At 36.2% G+C, this 25224-nt stretch overlaps 2 protein-coding genes across 3 annotated transcripts in view; both read left to right on the forward strand.

Annotated features, from left to right (window-relative positions):
• POC1B (POC1 centriolar protein B) overlaps positions 1-25224 on the forward strand; it is a 57561-nt gene that overhangs the window by 9044 nt on the left and 23293 nt on the right. The window contains exons 1-9 of one of the 2 annotated variants that reach the window (XM_023939258.2): positions 3302-3393; positions 7784-7955; positions 8721-8900; positions 10181-10288; positions 11166-11281; positions 11644-11777; positions 12529-12597; positions 16616-16768; positions 23707-23793. In XM_023939258.2, coding sequence (XP_023795026.2) covers positions 3375-3393; positions 7784-7955; positions 8721-8900; positions 10181-10288; positions 11166-11281; positions 11644-11777; positions 12529-12597; positions 16616-16768; positions 23707-23793 — 1038 coding nt within the window. In that variant the 5' untranslated portion in view covers positions 3302-3374. Of the gene's footprint in view, positions 1-3301; positions 3394-7783; positions 7956-8720; positions 8901-10180; positions 10289-11165; positions 11282-11643; positions 11778-12528; positions 12598-16615; positions 16769-23706; positions 23794-25224 lie in introns of those variants that run through there. The other variant, XM_086887785.1, reaches the window with a different exon arrangement.
• Positions 31-5020, forward strand: GALNT4 (polypeptide N-acetylgalactosaminyltransferase 4). Its single transcript, XM_023939250.2, has one exon. It carries the CDS (start codon positions 494-496, stop codon positions 2243-2245), a length of 1752 nt encoding a protein of 583 aa, XP_023795018.2. The 5' UTR covers positions 31-493; the 3' UTR covers positions 2246-5020.

A 25224-nucleotide genomic window follows, 5' to 3' on the forward strand; every position in this document is an offset into this window, starting at 1 on the left:
GTGAGTGCGGGGCCGGGCGCCGTTTGCTTTCCGGGCGGGGCAGCCCGCTCCCTCCTCCCTCTTTCCCTCCCCGGAGCCGCCGGGCGGTTCCGGGCGCAGGTCCGGGCGCGGAGGCGGGGCGGGCTCCCGCGCCTTCGGGCGGGCTAAGGAGTCTCTGCCCCTTCCTTAAGCGACAACTTTTTGAGCAAACCACAAGGCGGGAGGAGGGGTTTGTCCCGCGGAGAGAGAGGAGGAGGAGGAGGAGGAAGTAAGTGAGGGGAGCGCCGAGGCCGGAGGGGCAGGGGGCTGCTCCGTGCCTCCGCCGCCGCCCCGCTCCCCCGCGGTGCCCCTGGAATCTACCGGGCCCAGCACGGAGGGCTGGCTGCAAACTCTGCCGGCGGCCCGAGCCCGAGGCTGGGAGTGCCTGCAGCCCCCTCCTCCCCGGGGGCGCGGGGAGACCCGGCAGGAGTTCACGGACCCCTCTCTGCTACGGAGCTGCTTTTAACTCCCTAAGATGAGGATCCGTCTGGCGAGAAGATGGACGTGGGTCCGCAAAAGCTGCGTGTTCCTCGGCTTCTTAATGATCGCTTACTTTGTGGTCGAGCTGTCGGTTTCTTCCTTTGGTGCCTCCCTCGCCGGCGAGAGCATCACTAAAGGGAAATGGGAGAGGCGCTTTTCTGACAGAGCAGAAGAAGCTGTCGATTTGGCTCGTCCAGTGTATGACAAACCCCCACCTGACCCTTACGCTCCGGGAGAATGGGGTAAACCCTCTCGCCCACAGCTGAGTCCTGAGGAAAAGAAACAGGAAGAAGAGCTGATTGAGAAATATGCAATAAATATTTATTTAAGTGATAAAATTTCTCTCCACCGGCACATTGAAGATAATCGACTGAGTGGTTGTAAAGCTAAATCTTACAACTACAGAAGACTGCCCACCACATCTGTTATAATTGCTTTCTACAATGAAGCCTGGTCAACACTGCTGCGGACGATACACAGTGTTCTTGAAACAACACCTTCAGTGCTTCTGAAAGAAATTATACTGGTGGATGACCTGAGCGATAAAGTGTATTTGAAGGCTGAACTCGAAAAATACATAAGCAGTCTGAAAAGAGTTCGCTTGATAAGAACCAACAAACGAGAAGGATTGGTTCGTGCACGCTTGATTGGCGCTACCTTTGCTACCGGTGATGTTCTCACATTCCTGGATTGTCACTGTGAATGTGTTTCCGGCTGGCTGGAACCACTGCTCGAAAGGATTGCTGAGAATGAGACTGTTATTGTTTGTCCTGTCATTGACACCATTGACTGGAAAACATTTGAATACTACATGCAAACGGCAGAGCCCATGATTGGGGGCTTTGACTGGCGGCTGACGTTCCAGTGGCACTCGGTGCCTAAACACGAACGTCTCAGGCGCAGATCTGAAACCGACCCAATCAGATCCCCAACTATGGCTGGTGGCTTGTTTGCTGTCAGCAAGAAGTATTTCGAGTACCTGGGAACCTATGATACAGGAATGGATGTTTGGGGAGGGGAGAACTTAGAATTATCATTTAGGGTTTGGCAGTGTGGCGGCATGTTGGAGATTCATCCGTGCTCCCATGTGGGCCATGTGTTTCCAAAGCGCGCGCCCTATGCTAGACCAAATTTCCTTCAGAACACGGCACGTGCTGCTGAGGTGTGGATGGATGAGTTCAAAGACCACTTCTACAACAGAAATCCTTCAGCAAGGAAAGAAAATTATGGAGACATTTCTGAAAGAAAGATTCTTAGAGAGCGTTTGAAATGCAAGAGTTTTGACTGGTATTTAAAAAATGTATTTGCTGAGTTGCACGTACCAGAAGATCGTCCAGGCTGGCACGGTGCTATCCGCAGCATGGGAATACCTACAGAGTGCCTTGATTATGTCTTACAGGAACATAATCCTACAGGGTCTCACCTTTCACTCTTTGGCTGTCATGGTCAGGGAGGCAACCAATTTTTTGAATATACATCAAATCAGGAGATTAGATTTAACTCTGTAACTGAGTTGTGTGCTGAAGTCCCTGAGCGTGAAGATTTCATAGGTATGAGGAGCTGCCCAAAAGATGGATCTCCCATCCCAGAAATTATTATCTGGCACTTCAGAGAAGATGGGACTATTTATCATCCTCACTCGGGGAAGTGCCTTACTGCTTATCGTACAACTGAGGGGCACGCTGATGTGCAAATGAGAACTTGTAATACTGGAGATAAAAATCAGATTTGGAAATTTGAAAAATAATCACTGCTGGTAGTGTGAATTGAATGGACTGTGATCTCCAAGCTTTTTACACGTGTGAGCAGATAGCAGTGTTTGATTGAGTACCTTGGAATGTTTTCATATGTGTCTGTAGTGATGAACTGTATGGAAAGCAAAAGTAAATAGTGGGGTTTGGTTTCTAAAACATGGATTAGAACACCTGATACTTTTTACTTTTGTAAAATTTTGATCCATTATTAATTTGCTCAGTCTTGATTATGGTAAAACAAAACTTTCTGAGTGGACTGAGGAGGGATATTTTCCATCTTAAAATTATGCAATAATCCTGCAAGATAATGTTACATGTAAACAAAAAAAATTTACTTACAGAATGAAAGTTAAGGTTCTTGCAGTGGTATTAGCTGACCTATGTTGCATTTGCATTATAAAATATGTATCTAACACCCTAAGTAATGCTACAGTAGCATTGGAGTAGATTGAATGGCACATTGATTGACGGTACATGCTATTAAGGGTACTATATTACATAGAAGAACAGGAAGTTTATTTACCTAGGAGGGCTTTGGCACTGCTTTGCAATCTTGTACCTATTGTATAAATCTTACCCCATGGGGCTTAGTCAGGAGCTCTCATGCATTTAGAGGTGAGTGTGGTACCAGTGGAACCAAGGACGTGCTGGCGATATCACAAATGGAAAAAAATAGGGACAGCTACAAGTAAGAATTGTGTTTAAAGGCAATGGAACGAAGTGAGCCACAAAATTGCCTTAGCTACTGCTGTTTCTTAGCTATATATTTAATGTATGCATTGCCTCTGTGTAAGTTTTCCATGTTCAGCCCTACATCCTAGGGACACAAAAGTTACGTGATCTAGACCCATGTTTGGATTTTTTGTTGTTTTTTTTTTGTTGGTTTTTTTCATTTCATCTGTCAGCAGGGTAGAGGAAGGTAACATCGAGGAGCATTTGGGATGTTTTATTTTGCTTTCTGTGTTTTGGCAACAGCTGGCTTGGGCCAGCCCTTGAAAGAGTTTTGAAATAATACAGCATTAACTGCCTCTAGTCAAAACAATACTACTGGAGACCTTGGGTAAGGCTGGGAAGCAGAAGCTTCTGACATGAAGGGAGTTGAAATGACAAAGGACAGCTTGGATGAAACTAAGATTTGTTGGTAAGGTGGTTCAGAGAATTACTTATTTAGAATGTTTTCTTTTTTCTGTTATGCTGAGTTTTTGAAGAATACTGATTCTTGAATCATATCACTAATTGTTTTGATTGTGTTTATAGATGGTAGATGTCACAGATATATTGTGTACTTGAAAGAAATTTTTCATTAGTATCTGTAGTTTAGTTTCATAAGATTTAAGTTGAACACTTTTCTTAATGTGTTGTGCATTCCAGCTGCTTTGATTATTTTCAATGAAGTGATAAATGTTCTTCAGTAGTAAGTAATAGTTTAGCAAGTCTTTACATGGGGCTGGTAGGTAGAAATGTAAGCTAGTGAGCATTAGGAATCTGGATACTTGAGGAATGTAATGGATGTGCATTTGCTACAGGTGTTGGTGGTGGAAGGGTTAAAAAGGGACTAGTGAAGCCTGATGTAGTTGAAGTTTTGCCAAAAATAAAGTAAGAGTAAGTTAGAACATATTCTTAAATCTTATTGACTTGAAAGCCTTGAGCAGTTTGGGTGGAAACAGGTTAAGATAGAAGATGAACAGAAGAAAATTTGGAGCTTGGAATGCAGCATTGAATCATGCTAAAAATGGTTGCCACTGTGTGGCATGGATTCTTTTAAGACTTTAATTTATTTTTAAGCAGTTACTTGCAATTTGATTTTTTTCCCATTTTTTATCTTCCTTTTTCCCCCAAGTTGTTTTTTTTGTTGTTGTTGGTTTTTTGTTTGTTTGTTAAAAAGAAAGGGAACTTTTTACTACATAAGGGAAACATTCCTGAGAAATTGCATTCCACTTTGCAGCAGGAATTCTTTTGTGGACCTGCAAGTTATGAACCATTTATCAAATTTTAAAAGGCAACCAGTCATTATGTACTGGGGCAATAAATTTTATAAATCCTGTGCTTTTGTGAAAAGTTTGCTGTTACAGTCAGTAGAAATGACAGGAAAAAGGCCTAGATTCTCCTGTGTGGCAGATCATAAATGGTATGTGCAATGCATGTTTCTTCAGATGAAAGTAATAAAATGGTTTGAATATAGACTATGCAAATTTTATACAGTTAATTTTTTAGCACTTGGCAAAAACTGCTTTTCATATAAAGAAATACCTTCAGGTTAAACCTGACTTTCAAAGTATTCCTTATCTATTTAAGCAATAATTAGAAGTGAATCTGCCTCTGAGTTTGAGAAGTTATTCTCTCTATGTATATGAAGCCTTCCTCCTTCTCATGACGTCCATTTCTATTTTTTGGTGTCATTTAGAAACAAACTGGGGAGAAAACAACAACAACAACTGAAAAAGAATAAAATTTAAATCTTCCCAATGGGAATAAAAAACATGTGAATAAAAGGAAGAGGGACTAGAGAAAGAAAGAAGGAAAAACAAAAAACATGTTACAGTTTCAATACTCCTATTCAGCTATTTTTCAGTACGTTCATTTCTGGAAAATCTGAAACTCCAAATGGTTTTCTATTCTGTTACACTCTGAAGATTTGATGAACACTTGTATATATTTTAAACTACTGATTCTAAGTGACTTAAAAGAAATTGAATGTAAAGTTAACACTGAAAAAATGTGGAGGGCTTTGGGATTTCTTTTGAAAAAATAAAATCCAGAAAATGAAATGTTGGCTAGTGTGCTGACTCCTTTCAGTTCTTTTCCTCTTGTGTACCTGCATACAGAATGCAACAAAAACTGCCAATAACTTGAACTTGTAGAAGTTACTAAAAGTTCTTCCACTGCACTTAGAATTCTAGATTGGCTTTTTTGACGGCGGTTCAATTAATAATTACTTTTCTCCAAGTAGGAAATCTTGCAATTCATTGCAAAATGTGTTTGTATTGTGGCGTTGTACTGTATCATTGAGAGCTGCAGGGTTCCTGTAAAGTGTGGGGGTTTGTTGGCAGTGGTAGAGTTTGAATATTCACACACCCATCATGTGCACTGTATTCCATCTGCCCTGTAATTCTTGGACTGAGTGATTAATTATATTGGAGATGCTTCAGTATTTTGAGAGATGTACATTGAGCTGCTAAAGCCTGTCTGAGTTTTTCTCTTTTGATCTTTGGACAACCTTCTTAGTCACCACTTTGTTATTGTGGGAAGTGAGTGTGAGATGGTAATTCTTTATTACAGCAATTTGTGTTCATATATTTGTGTGTATATATAACAGTGTATAGCATCAATAGCCACAATTCATAAATTGAACTTTGTTTCAGTGCAAATACCATAAAATCTTTTTTGTGGCATATGTGGAGCTCAGGTATCTGTTTACACACCACTTGGCTGTAGGTCTCGCAACTTGGCCTTTGCATAAGGCCAGGACCTTATTTTTTGGAGTTCTGTTCTGTAATGACTCATCAGCAGAAAAGCAAATTATCCAGTGGTGTATCTGCTATATGTGGGTGTGTACAGAAACACTGATGTTTAAAAAAAAAAGCACTCAGGATATAAACTGAAGTAAGTTGTATATTGGAGTCAGCTCAGTGTGAGTTTTCAGCTTTCTACATTTTAGTCGTATTTTTCAGTTGTTCATAGCGAGGACAAATTGTCTTTCACCTCTAAACATGGTTTTGGGTATGTCACATATTCTCTGAGGAGCAACAAGCCTATTTGTGCTACGATACAGCCTAAAAAAATTCTTCTGGACCTTCTGTGCTTTTTTGTTTTTTTCTTTTTTTGTTTCCGATCCAATATTTAAGTATTGCATAGGCAGCAGGGAGTCCAGAGGGAAAATAAGGAAGATGGTCACAGATGTCCCACAGAAAGGAGAACTTCAGGTCACTGCTTGTGTCTCATTTACTTTGGGATAGCCCATCTATGAGACAGCAAGCTGCAAGAAACCAGGCTCTGAATGAAAGGTGCTGTCACCTTTCTAGAATATTTCCCTCCCTTTTTAGAACTGAAAGCTGATACTGCATAGCCTTCATGCATTTCATAAGATACCACAGATATTTGGTAGCTCATCAACTATTTGTTTTAGAAGCCATTAGTCTTGTCTGTTTCACATTTCCAGCCTGATGCCTTCAAATTCTATTTTAGCTTATTTTTCACTCTTTCCTTTTAGTTTTACTCCACTGTAGATCACACTTTTCAGAATCAAAGGGAGAAAGGAATTCTTTCAAGTACAATTAGAAAGACCCTGCTGTAAAGCAGGGTTTTGAAAAGTTGAAGTGGGAGGAAAATATCCTGTATTTCTCTGTCATATATAGGCCTGTTGATAAGTGTGTAGAGATAGTCTGGTCTCACATCTTTTAGCAGAAGCTAGTCTTTTAGGAATAAAAATAATATCTTTGTATCAAAGTCATAAAGGGAATTCAGTAGTTAATATATAATTTTCTAATATGCTAATATTTTGTTTGAGGCTTGCCTTGACGTGGTAATAATGAAACTCAATTTCTTTGGGCTATGTTAGTGCTTGAAAGAAACTGGGAAGAGAAAGCCATCTTCTTCATGTTCTCTTCCAACTTCCACGAGGCCCCTGTTCTTCCTTCCTCTCCCTTCTTTTCTCTACTAGGGTTAGGAGTTTGAAAACTGAGGGATGGGATTGTGACTATCTTGTTTTTATTTATGTCTATAGAATTTAGCAGAGATGAAGATGGTAGGGATGTAGGAAAATCACATGCACCTGTTTAATTCAACTGCTTATTGTCTTTGGTTCTCATTGGTTCCTGAAAATGATCAAGCTCTGATAAAAGTTATGTTTGCCTTTTTGATTGTAGATAGTATAGTTCACCTGTAAAGTGACTGCAAAAAATTCACCCTCAGACATGTTCTTCATATTTTCAGACTGACAACTTCGTATTGTCTTTTGAACTAGACAAATACTAGTATTATAAAATTGGTACTTAAATAGTATTATAAAATTATTATATATTGATATCTTCACTCAAGTGTAGATATCTGAAGTGTTAGAAGTCATGACTTGAGTTTAAGTTCCCGTGTTTTTTGGAGTTAAACACTTGATGCTTGAAACAAATTCCATCTCAGAGATCAAAATGAGATTACTGAAGAGTTTGTCTATTGTTTTTAGGATTTGGTAAAGGCAGGTTGGGATTTGTGCTGACTGATGTGCTTGATGTTCAGCTTTGAACATTTTGCTCCATGTCTTCAAAATACTTGTAAGCCAGTTGATGCAATATGTGGGAGAGCTACCTGTTAAAAACTATCCTTTACTTCTCCCAGTCTTGTGACATCCTTCTGAAACCTTGGTGTTGGCATTACTTGCTACCAGGCTTCTGCTCAGGCTAAGTAACCATTAAAACCCAGTAACTCCTCCCTCCCCGTAGTACCCATTAAGTTCTCTGGTGAATCCAAATCCATAGTTGTTAGCTCTGACTTTCATAAGAACAGTGAGCAGACTCCTAATATATTTTATTTCTTGCCAGTTACCTGCTCTGTGGATAGGTTTCTTATATTGTGGAAGCTGGAGACGCAGTGCAGAGCCTACAAGTTTGGTGGCCATGCAGAAGCAGTGACAAGTGCAGAGTTCTCACCAGATGGGCAGGTGCTGGCTTCAGCTTCTCATGATCACACTATCAGGCTATGGATTCCTTGCATGTGAGTATTACTGAGCACTGCTGGATATGTATTTCATTATTGTGTAATGTGAATATTGAAGGCTTCTCTCAAGTTTTGTGTTTTTTTCCTTCCCACCTGGGCTTTGACAGAAATGGAGATTGGGGACAACAAGCAACACGATTCTTCACTGTATTACTTTGTTATTTTCTGTTAATAATCTGTAGTTTCAAAAGAAAAATAAAAACTCAGAGGTCACAATTTTGTGTGTTTAGAACTATGCTTTGTAATATTTCTCTGGCTTAAAGATTATATTTTAATAAGGATTTCATGGCTCCACTTCATTTTGGGGAGACGTGATGAAGAAAAAAATCATTTTTTGGAGAAAAACATTTTTAATGAACTTGCTTTATCATACTGTTCTTGACTAGTAGCAATTATGAGTTATTCAGTATGATCTTAGACTGATGTTACTTGAACTTTCAAGCAGTTTTATAGAGTACTGTATAAAAAAATCTCTTTCAAATACTAATGCTAATGAGACAAAAGGCCAATGTTGCTTAATTGCATTGTTCTGTAAAATTGGTCATGTTAGATGCAGCTTAAGAAATGTTATTCTAATAATATTTAAACAAGTAAAAAAGTAATGGTGACATTAAGATTTGACCTCTGTATACTGCTTTTTCATTTGGGTAAGATTCTAAATATGCTGACATTGAGTTTTACAGGGATTTAAAATCTAATATAATTGTGATTTGTGACTTAGTATTTGGGGTTTTCTTTCATTTTCTTTGCTCCCCCCCTTAGTCATGGAGAATCATCAGTACTGAGAGGTCATACAGCATCTGTTCGGAGTGTGAGCTTCTCCCATGATAGCTGCTCCCTAGTTTCAGCATCCAATGATAAATTACTAAAAATATGGAGTGTTTGCTATCAGCGCCCTTTGTTTACCCTATTCCAACACACTGGTTGGGTTCGCTGTGCCAAGTAAGTGTTGTTTTTATTCTGTTGATAAAATCAAATTTATAACAAAGATGATTTTATATCACAGGGTAGAAATAAGAGAAAAAAAGTCTGCCGATGACAAATGATCTCTCACCTATAACTGAATTTTAATTAATGAATGTTATGCACACAAGTTTTGTATCAATCTTGTAGCTGAAGTATGAAAGCTTGCTCTGTGTTTATATGTGTGTGTACGTACTTAATCAGTGTATTCACTCTATTACATTAAAAGACAAATGGGGTCTTCTGTATTCATTTTCAGCCAGTATCCTGTCTTTCTTCAGGTTTTTTTTTTTGTTGTTGTTGTATTTAGTTATTTCCCAGCATTTGTTTCTAGATTTATCATGCATTGTAGGGATTTTCTCAACTATTCTTGGAATAGTAGTGTCATTAAAGAATGTCATGAATCCAGATGAGTTAAGCTTATATAATTGGAAAAGGTGAAAGAAATGGCCTTTGGACTTCAAATTAGGATTCATACTCTTTAAAGACAGGACAGCTCTTCAAAGACAAGCAACGACTGCTGATTTTTTTTTAAAAAAAATTTCCTCCGTATTAATGGAAAATCTGTAGCTAAGAGAGGCCTGATATAAACCTCTTGAGAAAGGAATTTAACATTGGTGAAGTGCAGACCCCTTCAAAGTTTCAAAGTATCTGTCTGCTGAAAATAAAAATGAAAGCTCTGGGAAATTACATGTGAAAGTTCTTGAGCGGTTTTTTAATATCATTGTGCAGTTGCTCAGTAAGTGAAATAATAATGCTTGAGGAAGTTATAGACAAGTCAATTTTCCTGTTTAAAAACCTTGTCTGCTAGTCTAGGAATAATTGTGAATGCTTTGTCCATTATTTGTAAGTTTAGAAAGAGCTCAGATAACATATATATAGGTTAACACTGAACAAAAGATTCTACCGTGTTCTCTTTGTCTTTTTGTCTATGGTTCTCTATAATAATTTCTTTGTCATCTGAAGTGCCATCCCTAGGTTGTTGATACCTTCCCCCCAACCTCCTCTCTTCCTCTTGTCTATGGCTCTGTTTTTAATTGTAGTTGATTGTGAAATGGGGCAGAGTGGAGTAGGGGGAGAAGGTTTTATTTTCAGTTTTATTAGTCCATAAGAAATACTGCAAGTTCAAATGTCCTTTAAATGCTCAGCATCCTTATTTCAAACAGGCTTCCCTGGTTCTGGTGTTTTGCTACTTATGTATCTAATTCTAATCTAGGCAAAATCAGTTGTTAAGTAATGTATACACTTGTGTGTTCCAGATTTTCACCTGATGGAAGAATAATAGCATCTTGTGGTGAGGACAAAGCCATTAATATCTGGGATACAAGAAATAAAATTTGTGTTAGTAGCTTCTCAGATTATGAGGAGTAAGTTTTACTAGAATAAAAGGAGAAATGTAATAGTGTAATTTTAATGACATTAATTTGTGTTCTATGGTACTGACATATATATATATGTTAAATCTTAAAACAGATCAGAATTCTACCACCCATGTCAAGTGAAATAATTCATACAATGTTTTTCTAAAGAGGTTAACTGGCTGCACTTATCCAGTTGTTTTCCAGCAATCAAGAGATAATCCAAACAAAGATTGTTCTTGGATTTTGAAGTGTTTCCATGTTTTCCCTCCATTTTGATAATGCTATTTGATATTGGATGTTTCAACAAGAAAAAAGCTTGAAGACTTTTCCACTTGTTGATGAAACAATATTTTGTTACCTCCAGTGATCTGCCTTATTTAAGTTTAAAAAATACTTGCTTTTACTTATATGCAGTTTTCTTAAACATCTTGTATCCAGTTTTAGTTAAGAAGTCAGTGGAATATTTATCATGTATATGTGCTTTGCTGATTTCATGTCTGCCTTCATCCCTTTTCAAGTCCAAAATGTTGTTATAGCTAGATATTTGGTTCTTAGACAAAATTATTTTACTTGTTGCTTACAAACTCTTATCGAGAACTATCTTGTAGGGACTTTGTAGTGTAGCACAAACTCTGAAGGTTTGACTTGGATCAATTATACCATATTTTCAGCAAAAATGAGATTATGATTCATCACACACATCTTGTTTTCTTATGCTTATTTCAGTTGCTTGAAATGCCTTATTTGAGTTTTCCATATGTGTAGGTTCCACACAAGTTTGTGACAGCTCAGTGTTAATATTGTAGGTTTTATATAGATACACAGCCCCCTAAATATTTCTGTGGAAACACATTATAAATCAGTTTTCTTTAATTATATTTAGATTTGCAACTTTTGTGGATTTCAACCCCAGTGGAACGTGTATAGCTTCTGCAGGTTCCAGTAACTCAGTGAAACTGTGGGATATTCGAATGAACAAGTTACTGCAGCATTTCAAAGGTAAAAACAATGTAGTTTATTTTCTTTACAATGGGACTCTTTGCAATTAAATGTGATTTATTAAGAGTCATTCCTTACTGAGGAAAGTGGACAGACAAGTCATATTGACATATTGCAAGTATCCTTTAGTAGTCTAGCGACCTTAAGAATCCAATCTGAATTGTTTTTATTTCTTTGCTTCTCTTAACTTTTAGAACTAAACTAAACAAATACTTTGGAGAGTTTTCTATGCCCCAGTAGTTTGGTTGTTTTCCCCTTAAATGAAGTAGCTCTTCGGGAAGTAGAAAAGAGCAAAGAAATAAAGTGTACATATCCTCTTAGCAGATATCTACAGGCTTTGAATATTGTCTTCTGTAAATCAGTTCACAGAGCAGGGGTTAATTGTATATCATTCCATCCTTCTGGTAACTACCTCATCACTGCTTCTACTGACGGTACCCTTAAGATTCTGGACCTCTTAGGAGAAAGACTTATTTACACTCTTCATGGACACAAGGTATACACAGTAATGCTCTTTAAATGGAGATCTTAATAGGTTGTTCAGTATCTTTACCAAGGGAAAGTAACATTTATGCCATTGTGTCTTTTGTCTTACAACTTAAAGACAAAATTTAGTGGACTGCAAGGTGTATTAAGGCACCTTGTCACAAGTGGTTAAGGAAATGCATCAGTTTTTACCTGTAACCATGTTTTTTATCTGTCAATATTACACACTTGATGTTAAGTAAAAGCTTGTGTTCTGAATTCGTTAATAATTCACTTGATTTTCAAAATCATGTTATTTGGGACTTCAGTCATTTTGACTATTGAAAAACAGTGTTTTCGAAGGAGGGGGAAGCTTACAGAAGATAACTTCTGTGAAGAATGGCAAACATTTCCTCTTTTTCCTGTTAATGCCAAACAAACCTGTTTTTTGATAATAAATCATTCAAATGTATTGCCTTAAGTAATGTAATATGTATTTTGTAATATTTCATTGAAAAGCTGAAGTATAAAATCTAAGGATAATTCCACTATTTTCCTAGTATAGATTGTTGTAATTGTAATGTAGCATCTTACAAAAACGCGCAATGTTACCTTTTCATTCAAGTTTTGCAGAAATTTCACTACAGTAAAATTGTTCCTTGTTTTATTAAAATTGAAAAATCTATTATATTAGGTAATGGCATCGGTGTTTTTCTTTTTGTACTAAAATACCATGCTTACAGTAATACCCTAATTTTACTGTATGCTGGATTTTTTTCCAGGGAGCTGTACTTTGTGTGGCTTTTTCAAAAGGTGGTGAAAAATTTGCCTCAGGTGGAGTGGATACTCAGGTTTGTGGTACTGCCTCCTTAAATGAAACGTCTTAATGTTTGTTCCAGTGGGTGGGAGTTAAATATAGTTTGTCACAGTAACATACTAATTACTCACATGCTTACATGCATTCTGTCTAGTAGTGTGTTGTATAGACTTTCCACTGGATGTTATGATGAGAAGACTAGCCACTTCTGTTTTGCATATTAAAAGAAAGGGATGATTTTTAACTAAAAATATTTAAAGCATTGCAATTCAGTGTCAACGAAGTAGTTGTATTGCAATTAATATTAAGGTTTAGCTGCTTTGTTAGGTTTTCACTGCTTTTAAAGTTTTTACACTCTAACTGTAGGTATGAAGTTGTATTACTGGGAAAACCTTGGCTAGAATTGGGGAGAAAAACTCTTGTGTTATTTCTACTAGTTTACTTTGGTGAAACAGTAAAGTACTGGATTTTATACAGGGAAGAAGAGTCATTTGAGCATTTTAAAAAGAAGTTAAACAGTAAATCTTATAATTAATATTTCCATCTGCTGTAATAAATCTCATAATTAAGAACAAATACGATGAAGCTTGGAATCATCTCTATTAGGTCTATAAATTTTCCAAAAATAAAGAATTTTTATCGGACAAGATTTAAACTTTCAGTCTGAAATATTCTTTAATATTAGTTGTCTTTTTCAATGTTTCCTGTTACAAAAGGTTAAAAGCTCAGTGTAGATATAAAAAGGTATGCTGTTGAAATTAAAATCTTTTGAGTTTACCATAATTCATGGCTATGTTCTGTTTTGTGGAGCTTGAAATAAATTTCAGCTAGTGGCAGAGATGGTCTTGGGATATAAAAAAACTTTCTTTATTACAGTGTTAGGTAAGAAGTACTTCCAAGACTTGAAGTTATTGGAAAAGTGAAATGTTATCAATCATCCAATATTAATTTTACAAACAGGGAAAAAAACCTACAAAAGCCAACCAAGAATGGGGAAAAGATAATTATTTCTTGACCTACTAGTATGATCTTTTATTTTCCATGCTAAAGTTGTAAATAAGATTTTAAATCCCAAAATGCAGCTTTGGTCCTATGTGATTCTGAATTGTTGATCTTACCTGCCATGAGTATTTTATTTTGAGTTTTATGACTGTTGGTATATTATACTGAACTTGAGAGGAACAAAAGTGCCTGCATTCACTAGGTAACATGACAGAAGATTAATCTAAGAAGCTCTGATGAAGGACCTACAATATTAAGCCTAGTACAGCTTCCCCACTGAATGCCAACACACCCTGGGAATGCCTGTCTTGTTTGGAAGTTCCTTTGAATTTGGGGCACCCTGAATGACATGTGTGTTCAGTGCAGTCATGTCATTGCCTTTTTCCTGCCCTGATTTTCTGTTGTAGAGCTCATGGGGCATGACAGCATGGAGAAAGTAGGTAAAAATCTGTCTCGTATTTTTCAGCAGTTGATATAGTGGGTTCATGCTGAATATATGAGATGGAAGATCCACTTTCATCAGGAAGCACTTCCTTAGTTGAATGTTGAATTTAAAAAGTAGTCATAGCAGATCTGCTAATAACTGTTTAAATTCCCTTAAAAATTTGCCTTCCTGTGTTTGTTGAAGTTTTTCATTGTTTTATGGGTTTTGGTGGGTGAGGAGTACTTACTTTGCTGCAACTTTCACTTTTCTAAGTTTTAAAATGTGTTAATCACTGTTGGGTATTCTTCAGTGTCCATTTGTACTTCCGAAACATCCTGGTTTGCTGAGCCATCCACAGCCTTCTTCCAGGTGTGCCAGGAGGATGGTTGTGGGACTTCTTGTCAACATACTGTGATTGTTGATTTACTGTAATTGTAGGGTGTATTTGTCGGAGAAATTCTGCTGCCACACCAGCAACATCATGCTTATGAGCAGAGGCTGGCTGTAAAAGTATCATCTTCTACTCCTCATGCAGTACCCAAAAAATATTATCTGTTCACAGCATGTGATAGAGGCAGCTGATACATTCTAAGTTTATGGGAGACTGCTCCCTTCATACATATTTGAAAACATAATAGTCTTGAAATAATATAACTTGACAGATGCTTCCATACCTTTCCATCAAAGAAGGAAAACCAGTACTTCTACTTCTTGTATCAAGTTTCTGGTTGTTCAGAAGCACATTAAATATTTGAAACAAACACTGGATACTTTTGTTTCTTTCTATTTGCTTATTTCCTCAAACAAAAAAGATCTCAAAGTGTAGTGTTGTAAAGTTCATGTTCCTCACATTTTTGGCTATATGTGCACATGGCATTTCATTAATCTGTTGCCATGGAAAACGTAAGACCTTTTGTGTGAAAGAGTAAGGTTATACCTGTTTGTTTGGAAAGCAGTAGTCTATGCTGTCAATTCAGTTACTTTCTAGAAGAGACAACCTGTGTCTGAGGAAGGCCTTGCTGTGAAGGGAAATACTTCTTTATGAAATATCCACCTTTCTAAGGTTGTGCATATTTGCTTTTGTGATTTTGCATTGCAGTTGAGGTACTCAAGGCATATGTGGATGTTTCCATGCTGGTTTTACTCTTACCAGTTTTTTTCTTATCTGTAATGATGAAGCTGCAGGGATATAGTCTTTAATTTTAGAACAAAATGAAACATATTTAGAGCTTGAGCAGCTCAAAATCTCACCTGTGATAGATAAAGGGTGAGCTGCCTCCTGCCTTTACTGTTATTTACACTCAGTAAATATTGAAGTGTTGAAACACTTCAAACTGCTAAACTAGCAGAAAATTAGCCTGAAAAAAATAAGGGGAAACTACTAAAAAAATGTAAGTAACTTTATTCTGGACTAAATGATGGAAGGTTGTAGAACCTACACAACTAAAGAAGGAGAGAAAGCAGGAGCTACTGTGAAATCAACTACTCTTACCTAACATTCCTGCAAGTAGCAGATTCTGAGGAGGGTTGAGGTAGGGGATCTGTGCATCCCTCTTTCACTGTTACTAATGTCTGAGTTAGTCTGGGTTCACCTTTATTGGTGCACTGTCTCCCAGTGCATATTCAGGGTCTTTGACTCAAAGGTGTCATGAAAGATGTGGAACTTGAAATGAACTTGTAGTAATGCAGCTATTCAGGAATATATTAAGACTATGATATAGTGCACTTGAAATTTCTGTGAACAAATTTATGATTTGTTTTGCTTAATTATTAACACCTGAAAACTACTTTTAATATCTGTCAAAAATATTATTGGCTGGATAGGGAAGTAATTTTAAGTCAGATTATAGTCCCCTCTTTGCTTTGTTTAGTGTAGCTGGCAGCTGTAGATACCAGCATTGGACTTTTGGTAACTTCTAAGTGTCTCAAAATACCGTTTTTCTTTTCTTTTCTCCCTTAGTATGTAAAGTAAGAAGTAGTTCACAGGTCATGTAAACTTAATTAAATTACTTAAATATGCAATTATTTTGTGACATGAGAGAGCAACATTGTGTGTTGTGATTTTGTTTTTCGGAATCTTCGTAAGACTGGATACATAAGTCCTTTGGACTACCTCTATATCCTGCAACCTTCTGCATTTGGTCATTGTGTGACTTGCATATTGTTTCTACCTACAACATAATTAGATGAAGTTCAGGAAAGAGATTCCTGTTGCTAAAACACTTTTTTAGAGTTTCAGAGTTCTGTAGAACTCTCTCATTTCTTTTATTCCTTCAAACTTTCTTGTTAGACCTGCAAGCCTTTATATGGGGCAGAAATTTTACAGTATGTGATCCCTTGATCTGGCAGAAAAGTAACTTGGGACAGTTCAGTGGGACATGAGTTTGTTTTGTGATTATAGACATATTTTAGAGGTTATTTTTTTAATAGAATGAACCACATCTTTTAGGATTAAAGTAAAGTTACTCTGGGGAAGTGCCTGTGTTGCGGTAGGGATCAGGAGAAGGCATCACTGCAGCATCATTTTGATGCAGTGATCTACTAGCAGTAACAGACTTTACTGAGTAGTTATGTTTTGAGTACTGAATAGCCTTCAAATAGTTACTGATATAAAGATTTCTTACAGGTATTACTATGGAAAACCAACTTTGATACTTTGGATTATGAAGAAGTTCTCAAACACAATTTTAGAAGAACACATATTGATGATCCTCCTCATCTTCTTGATATTTACCCAAGGTCATCTCATTTACATGGTAAAAAACTCAAGTCAGTTGAGGTGAGTGTAATAAATTGTCTGATTTAGGAAACAAGAGGCTGACTGTCTGACATTTGTAGTTAAATATGTTTTATGTATACCAGTGAGCTTTTAATTGTTATATATAATACTTTGGAAGCAACTGTAACTTAGGAATCTCCATTAGGATTATTAGGCAAGCTGGTGCTGGCAGGTTTATGCTGAAATTACTTTCATGTTTCTTCTGTGTGTATCCTACATCTGATTCAAGCAAAACATATGTTATAATCTGGTTTCTGAAATAACACTGCAAGTGTTGCAGAAGGCATCAGAATCTCCAATGAGCTTTAGAATACTAATAAAAACAAATCATTATGAGCAGGACAAAGTGATGCTATTACTGAAAGTCAGTAAAAGATATCACAAGCTATTCCTTTTTCCAAGGCCTTTAGGTATTGTGAGATGATCTTGATACCTATCTAAAAGACTTTCTAGGCTACCAGTGTGTTTTACATCGCTATGTAGTCTGATTTCCTGATATTTCATTCTTGAACTACTTTACTGTCAAACTGTCCACTGGCATTCATCAAAAGTGTTGGAAATTAGGGAACCTAAGTGCAATGTCAAATGTTCTGTGTCAGTATTAGGAAAAATCCTGTGTTTAAGTAGTCTGAAAGATATCCTGAACAGGTAAATAGTGTTATGCTTTCAATGAGGCCATTGTTTATGTGATAGTCCCTGACAGAGCTGCCTGGCTTCTGTATTTTCTTCTTTTTTGATAGTCTCCAGATTGCTTTAGTGTTGAACTATATCTGAGATAAATCTAGGAGCTTTCTGATTGCTGTAATATGCTATCAGAGTACTATAGAAATTCACCATTTCCTGGTTGTCTACATAGAAAACGTAGATACTGCTGCCACGGCATTTGTTTCATTTTGCTCAGAGTTTTCAAACATTAACATTTGGGGATATTGAGCCTTTTTTTGGGTGGGTGGCTGTGTTTGCAATATGAATATATGAAAATGAATAGTATAGAGATTGAAAATATTTGCTGGAGGAAGGGAACTCTGATAAAATCTATGACTAAGATTTCTTTTGTGCCTGATTCTATTGTCAAGTCGGATGTGAAGCTTTATAATGCTTAGTATTTTGGTCAGAACAGGATGACTGTATGTATGACAAGTTTCATAAACAAACTTCCGTGCTGGACTTTCATATTTGTTGTAAGGTAAATGAATGAAGTTAAGTTTACAGGTACCAGCCTTTAGTATAGTTGGTAAGTGCCAGAACAAACTCAATCACAGCATTTGCCAGCAAATTCAAACCAGTCTTGCTGGAGCAACATTTTGCTTCAAGACCATTCAAATTGCACCCAGTTATAACATGAACTAAACAAACACAGTAGCTTATAGCTGCAGGGGTACATTGTTTTCTTTTCAGGTCAATATTTCCAGATGTCTCTGCTGCTTAAATGCCTGGAAAATATGTAAATATACCCTAAACCAATTTTTCAGATTTTTTTTTTTTTTTCTTGTTCCTGGTCCTGTATAATTGAGAAACTCTGTATAAGCATTAATGAGTTCAGGCTAAAGCTAAACTAAGGCTAGGAAGCCTCATTATGAGTACTGAAGGGGCTAGTCAGTACTTGAATGTCAAGAAATTATTTGTTAGTTAGCTTTGAGATTTAACGTAGCCTTATGTCTGTATTTATTCTGCAGCATTTGTTGCAGCTTATAGGCTCCTGGGCTGCTCTGTAGTAGTGAAAGAGCTCTATGGCTTTGTCATAGCAAAGTTTGGACTCTTTGTGTTCTATTTTCTGGCCTGATTTCAGGCTTTTAACAAGAGTTGCTGTATCTAGTTTTCCATTAACATCATATTGTCACTAGAATATCCTTCTCTCAAGTAAACACCAAGTATGTTATATATTTGAGACAAAACAGTGTCTGACAGTTTCAACAAAACTCATTACTTTAATACATTTTTATATATTTAAATTAAATAATATAGTAACAGTTATTAGAATTGCTTTTGCAGCTAATTTTTAGAATTAATATAATAATATTGTAATTGAGATGGTGTTCAGGTGACATTATCAAATTTCCATATGTCTTTTTTTTTATTGCTTCTCCTGTCTGTCTCAATAAAAATTGTGTGATTTTTGTTGTGATGAGGAAGAACAGACCTTACTGATTGGACAAAAGCATAATTTATCCAGACAAAACTGGTATCAGGTTACTACCAGCAGTAACATGCTTCAGTTAGTGTGCACTAATTCTTAGGTGGCACTGTGCATGAAATTTTTCAGTGTTCCATCTTCTTAACTATTTCCTCTTGTAACTGAGAAAAAGCATATTGTCTAGACCTGCTATGCTGTACTCTGGAGAAGAAAAAAAGAAAAAAGTATTTTTGTCCTTTTTCAGTTAAAATATTTTTTTTTTCACATGCCAACCTCTTTCTATGCCAGAAGCAATAGAGAGAATTCTAATGTTAGGCTGTTCCACTGCAATCCCACCCTCATATTTCAATGGCTCATCATGGTTCTCATATATAAGGGAAAGGAGGAATGGAATCACAGGCATGTCAGAGGGAGCTTCTGGAGATCGTCTCTTCTTCCTATCAATGGTACATCAGTTCAGCTGTGTCTGGTTAGGGGGCCTTGAAGAGGGTTGGAGATTCCCCTGTCTGTGTGATCTATTCCACTACAGCACAGCAGTTGTAATGACAGTTTTTTCCTTTTATCTCATCTACACCTCAGATAATATGCAGACCTACTTCCTTTCTTGTTTTCTTCCTTTCTCTTCATATTTCTATATGAACAGGGTAAGATAATTGATATTAACTAAACAGAAGTTAACACTATTCAAAGAGACTTGGTAACATATGCAAGAATTACATGCAGACAGAGGAGGCAGTTCAGAGATGGGATTTTTAAAAGTATCAGTGAATTCTTAAGGCTTCCTACAAGCCACTACAATGTCATCTAAATACTTGAGATGTGTTGTAATACATTGCCTTGAGTTATGCTCAACTGGTTAAGTTTAGTCACCTCTACAACAGGAATGAAGAAGGATTGCCTTAGGATAAAATTAAAGGTGTTAGAACACAAAAAGTTCAGCAGATGTACAGGCAGAACTCAAGAGGAAAGTAATTTTTTACTTTTTTACCTATTTTTTAAAATTCCTAATGTTCCACACCTTTCCTTTTTTTTTTTTTTTTTTATATATTTTTTAAATGCTTTTGGTTAGCTATTGCTTCTCTATCCCTGCTTGTCTCAGTGTGGCAAAGCAATTCCAGAAATCAATTCTGGGGAAATAGTATACACAAAAATGGATCTGGCTTAGAATTTATTCAGCTGAGATCAGAAGCACAGTTGCAATGTTTTCACACATCACCTGTTGGAAGTGTTCTTTTGAATAAAGCAGCTGGCACAAGAATTCCAGGTATCATCTGGTGTTTTGCCTTCAGGACAGTGGCAGAAAGATTAAGCTTAAGTATATTTTGCCTTTTCTGATAATTCTTTTTTTTATTCACTCTTCAAAGCTATACAGCAAACCAGTAATGTTTCAGATACCTTCCCTATTTTTTTCTCTCTCCCTACCTATTTTTTGAGGCATAATTAACTTTCACAAGAAAATCATTAGTTGTGTCTTCTTCTCAGCCCAGCCTGAATTTTAATGCAGTGTTGAATTTCATGTTATTACTTGTAAAGCTTTATACCTGTTCTCCAACTGCACTGATCAATGTGATTCTTGAATATTCGAGTAAGTAGAGAATTAATGCTTATAATCATTGCAATTTTTCAGACAACTTGGAAATATAAGTAAATTATTTGCTCTCTGAAGGTGCCTACATTTTCCTGTTGACTGTAGAGATAATCTTAGGTGATTACCAGCTCAAATACAGGTGTCTAGCAGTATCTAAATTTAGCTGAGATAAACCCCAGTTGTTGTCTCTGACATAAGGACCTTGTGGAGTTATTTGAAAACAGTATGTTTAATCAGTTATGCAGTTTTAGTGAAATATACAAAAAACTGCATTTGACTTGGTGAGAATTGTATTTCTTAATTTGTCATGTTTGTATGTAATTGACCTTTCATGTGCTAAAGACTTCTTTAAAATAAATGGAAGATTAGAAACTAGTTTCTTTCAAAACAACTTTGAGATTCAAACATATTAAGGTGTATAGAGTTTCCCTTGTGCACCAATAGCTTCTGTTGATTTAATTTAATCTTAAAATTTTCAGTGTAATTTCAGTTGTAAATATTTTCTTAGATGAAGGAAATTGAAATATACACTAGGTGGCAGTAGAAAAAAGATTATATGGCTTGCTTGGTGTGAGTGCCCCAGCCTAGAACAAAGAACAGTGTTTAACCAAATTGAAAGCTAATTTTCCCTTGCTGTGTTTGGAGAGATTATTTCAGAAGCAGCTATAGCTAAATCACTTTCCTAAGAAATACTTTGAGTAATTTAAAACTTCCTTTTTTAATTTTATTAACTTTATTTTTCTCGTTTGTGAAAGATTCTGTAGAAACGTTCCCTATATTTTATTGTACTATGGATCAAAATGTGATAATTGTATTATCATATTAGAAGTTGATATTGAAAGATGATATTGAAAATATTTATGTATCAGTTTACCAGGTAATTAAAACAAGGCTTTGAAAGAGTGTTTTTGGAACCCTGTAATACATGACAGTACTCCCTGCCTTGCATTTTGGTGCTCTGGTTTTTCTATCTTGTTTCTTAAAGTTAAGACTTTTAAAGACTTACCTTTAAGACTTCCCTTGGTCTTATTTATTGTTTTACAGCTATTAGTTATTTTACAGCTAACTACATCACCTTGTCAGGAAATGTCAAGTAATTTGAGACTTTTACATTTAGCTGCATTCCATTACCTCATTCATTTTTAGTGCAATATTAAACACTAATATTTGTACGAAGGACTTAGATACAGCCTCTATATTTTTTGCACATTTTTAGACACTTTTAGATGCTATTTCTGACTAGTTGCTTAATAATTTTTTATTTAATTCTTTTAGTATAGCTTTTGATAGTTCCTCCCCTGCCAATCAGTGTTTACACTGCTCCTCATCCTCCCCTTACCACTGATAAAGCAATGAACAGAAGAATACTAAGAGGAACTTTCATTCTAGCTCCAGGATGTGACACTTCTACAAAAAGAGCATTTTTTTTTTCATTTAATAATACCATGTATTTATTTACCAATCTGTACCAAGAATTTAACTCATTCTGCAAAATTTCTGATATAACAAAATCTCTGATATATATAACAAAAAGGTTATATATAGGTTCTCAAAGAAGATGTTTCAAGAGCTATTAGTGATAATACTGCAGTAGTTCCTCCACATTAGAGTGCTGATAGGTAGGAGGTGTCTACAGTCCTTCTGCAGAATCCTGCAGATGCATTGTCCTCTCTTCAGGGACTCGGGGTTGATTGTCCCTGAGTCCCTGTTCATTCTTGACTGATGCACCTGTAATTGGAATACAGAAAAAGAGTTCATCGATGAAAAATGGCTTGTTGAAACTGCATAAAAGAAAGAGCTAAGCACTGCTATTCAGAGAAGTGAATAAGCTTAAAAACAGTATTAAAATCTCCCCTTAAGGAAGGTTTGTCATCCCAGCTTTGTAAGCACTGCAAAGTGTAAGAATCACTTTGAATAATCAGGCTGTTTTTAAATGTTTCTTCTTGCTTGCTGGTAAACTTTGTCCATCTTCCACTTGTAGTTACTGAGGGAGATCTTGCTTCTATTAATTGTAACCTAAATTTCTGCAACTTATGGAAATCTAAATAAACTGAATGAAAAGTCTTCAGGCAGTACAAGATGCTGTTGCCCTCCTTCCCTGACTATTAATTCCAGATATAAGATTGTATTCTAGCTACTTAACAAACATGTCTTTGACCTAAAGGCCTTTATACCAATTTATGGACCCTAGCATCATGGATTTTTTCCTGTGGAAAGAGTACTGAAGCAGTTACTGAGTGAGCAGCTCTGGCTGAGCCAGAACTTTGACAGTCTTCAGGTGGAATAGTAGGATCTTCTTCTTGAGAAGTCAAAATAAAATGACCCTTGAAGCTAAGAAACTTTCTGTGACTAAACTTCATCCTGTCACTAGGCAAGTGTGAGTTTTGAGGGTTCTGGGATTTTTTTTTTCTGCTTTCAGTGAGGTGGTTGCAATTAATACTCTCTCTGTATTACTGAGAAAAAGTTGGAAATAGAAAAGTTCATTTCTCTTTATTACATCAGACTTCTTGGTGATTTGCAAGTCATCTAATCTTTATGTAAATTTTGCCAGCTTATGGAATAATAAGAATAGTACTTCCATGCATCATGCTGAGAGGGCAAACATCTTAGGCTGTGATACACCTAGATAATATAATGGTAGGAATAATATGCACACAGATTTTTATAGGGAGGTTATTCTGATCTTTATGTGGAGCCATAAGATAAAAGCAGCAGCTTTCTCAAATTTCATATTCTCTGATACTTTCTTAATGCTTCACTTTCAGGAAAGGACATTAGCAAAATATTGATAAAGTTATAGATGAACTTCTATAGCCAAAAATAAGCAAGTTGTAACTGAGATATTAAGAGCAAAATTGCAGATACTGTGATGATGTATCTGATCAATCAACCTCTGACATTGTCCTAGTATAAAGCAGTTTTTCCTGTGGTTTCATGGGCAACATCGCTTGTTTGATCTGTTAACTTACCACAGATTTCAGTGTTGCTTCCTACCTGTTTTCCACAGAAGTGCTTTCAAAGTTATTTTGGCAATCAGAGCTGGTACAGAAGAAGTAAGCATATTGACAGTCTGTTAGTAGTGGATAACTTGAGGAACTTGAATGGGGATTGGGAACCAATTGATCTGGGCTGCTAAGTGTGTCCTCACTTTTTATTTCAGTCTTATTTCCTTTTCTGTGTTGGTGCTGAAATAATGACATAATTCATTTTCAACAGGTCAACTCTATCTGTGATGTGCCTGATAAACAAACACCTGACACAATTATCGTCGAAATTAGACCATCTTCACGTATCAGTACTCCTGTAAGTAACCTTTAAAAAAAAAAAAAAAGGATAGGGTATAGCTAACATGTTACAGAAATGTGCTTTTATTGTCCATATGAATGAAATAGATTTTTTTAGCAACTGTCGAGTGCTCAGAGCTCAATATCCTAAATTCTCAACTTAAACTTTCTGTCACAGTTCCCAAGTCTAACCAGAAGATGGTGTAATAGCAAAGCTTTCATTTTATACCTGTAATTTTACCACTATACTAGGTGCAAATTCTATTTATAAACCCATGCTAAGTACATCTAAATATTGCTGTTAAAATTTGTGGCTTATTCTCAAGCACTTTTTGTAGTCTGTCTTTATCTGCAAATAATGGTAACCCTAAAGAATCATTGTCTCACTTATACAATTCTAAAAATGATGTTTTATTATTTCTCCTTTTAAGTAATTTAATAGTTCCCTAGAAGGAAAAAAACCAAAAAAAGCAATACATTTTAAGACAGAGGAATAGGATTAGAGTCTTCTAGTGTTGGCTTTACATATGACATTGGTATGGCGTGTGGGAGGAGAGGAAGGCAATGTTTTAGCGGTAGTTTCGTGGGAGGAGAAATATGCTCTCCTGGTATGAAATCTAAAAGACATGCTGTCCTAGAATTAGGTTAAACTGAGAATTTTTCTTTCAGCTCTGAATCTGTTCCTGTGAAGGCACAAATTGTGTCTTTAGCGATTTTAGTTACTGTAAAAAGTTTGTGTGGTTGAAGGGTTAATACTTACAAAAGGGTTAATACTTAGGAAAATGTGTGGTTTCTGCTGTTCTGTTTTGTCATGAATGCTTTATGAAAGCTATGTTGTGACAGTACTATATAAAATTCTTAAGATCATCTTTCAAGATCATAATGCACAGGTTGTTGAGAAACCTTTACTTAAAACAAATAATCATATAATGACTTGTATTTGAGGGGTGATGATGTTATATATTTTAAGGCTTGTCAATTATGTCATGTTTTCACAGTGGAAATATGGTTCTTTGTAGACTTACATCTGTTTAGTCGGCTTCATAGACAGTGGATTGTGGTAGATATAATTTATTGACTACCTATCACTTTTAAGTACTCTGTGTTCATTACTGATTCTGCCCATCACAGGGTTCAAATGTATGATTGCACTGTAGTTCTTTATTACATACCTACAAATCTTTTGATTAATTCTTTTGATATGAAAGCAGCTTATAAAACTTTATGCCCAGAACTCAGAGGAATACATTGACCCAAGAGGTACAGCGTTTTTTTGACTGCTGTCTGTCTGGCTTTACGAATCTTCATTATAAAAATGTTGCTTCAGAACTGATGCTTTTCGACTGTGTCAGTAATCACTATTTTTTTTTTTTCTTGCATCTCTATTTACCAGTTATCATTGATTTTCACCACAGTTGCATTTCAGCATTCCCCATCTGTGTCTTTTTCC

Source organism: Cyanistes caeruleus, chromosome 4 (assembly GCF_971803275.1).
Source record: "Cyanistes caeruleus chromosome 4, bCyaCae1.hap1.1, whole genome shotgun sequence".
Lineage (NCBI taxonomy): Eukaryota > Metazoa > Chordata > Aves > Passeriformes > Paridae > Cyanistes > Cyanistes caeruleus.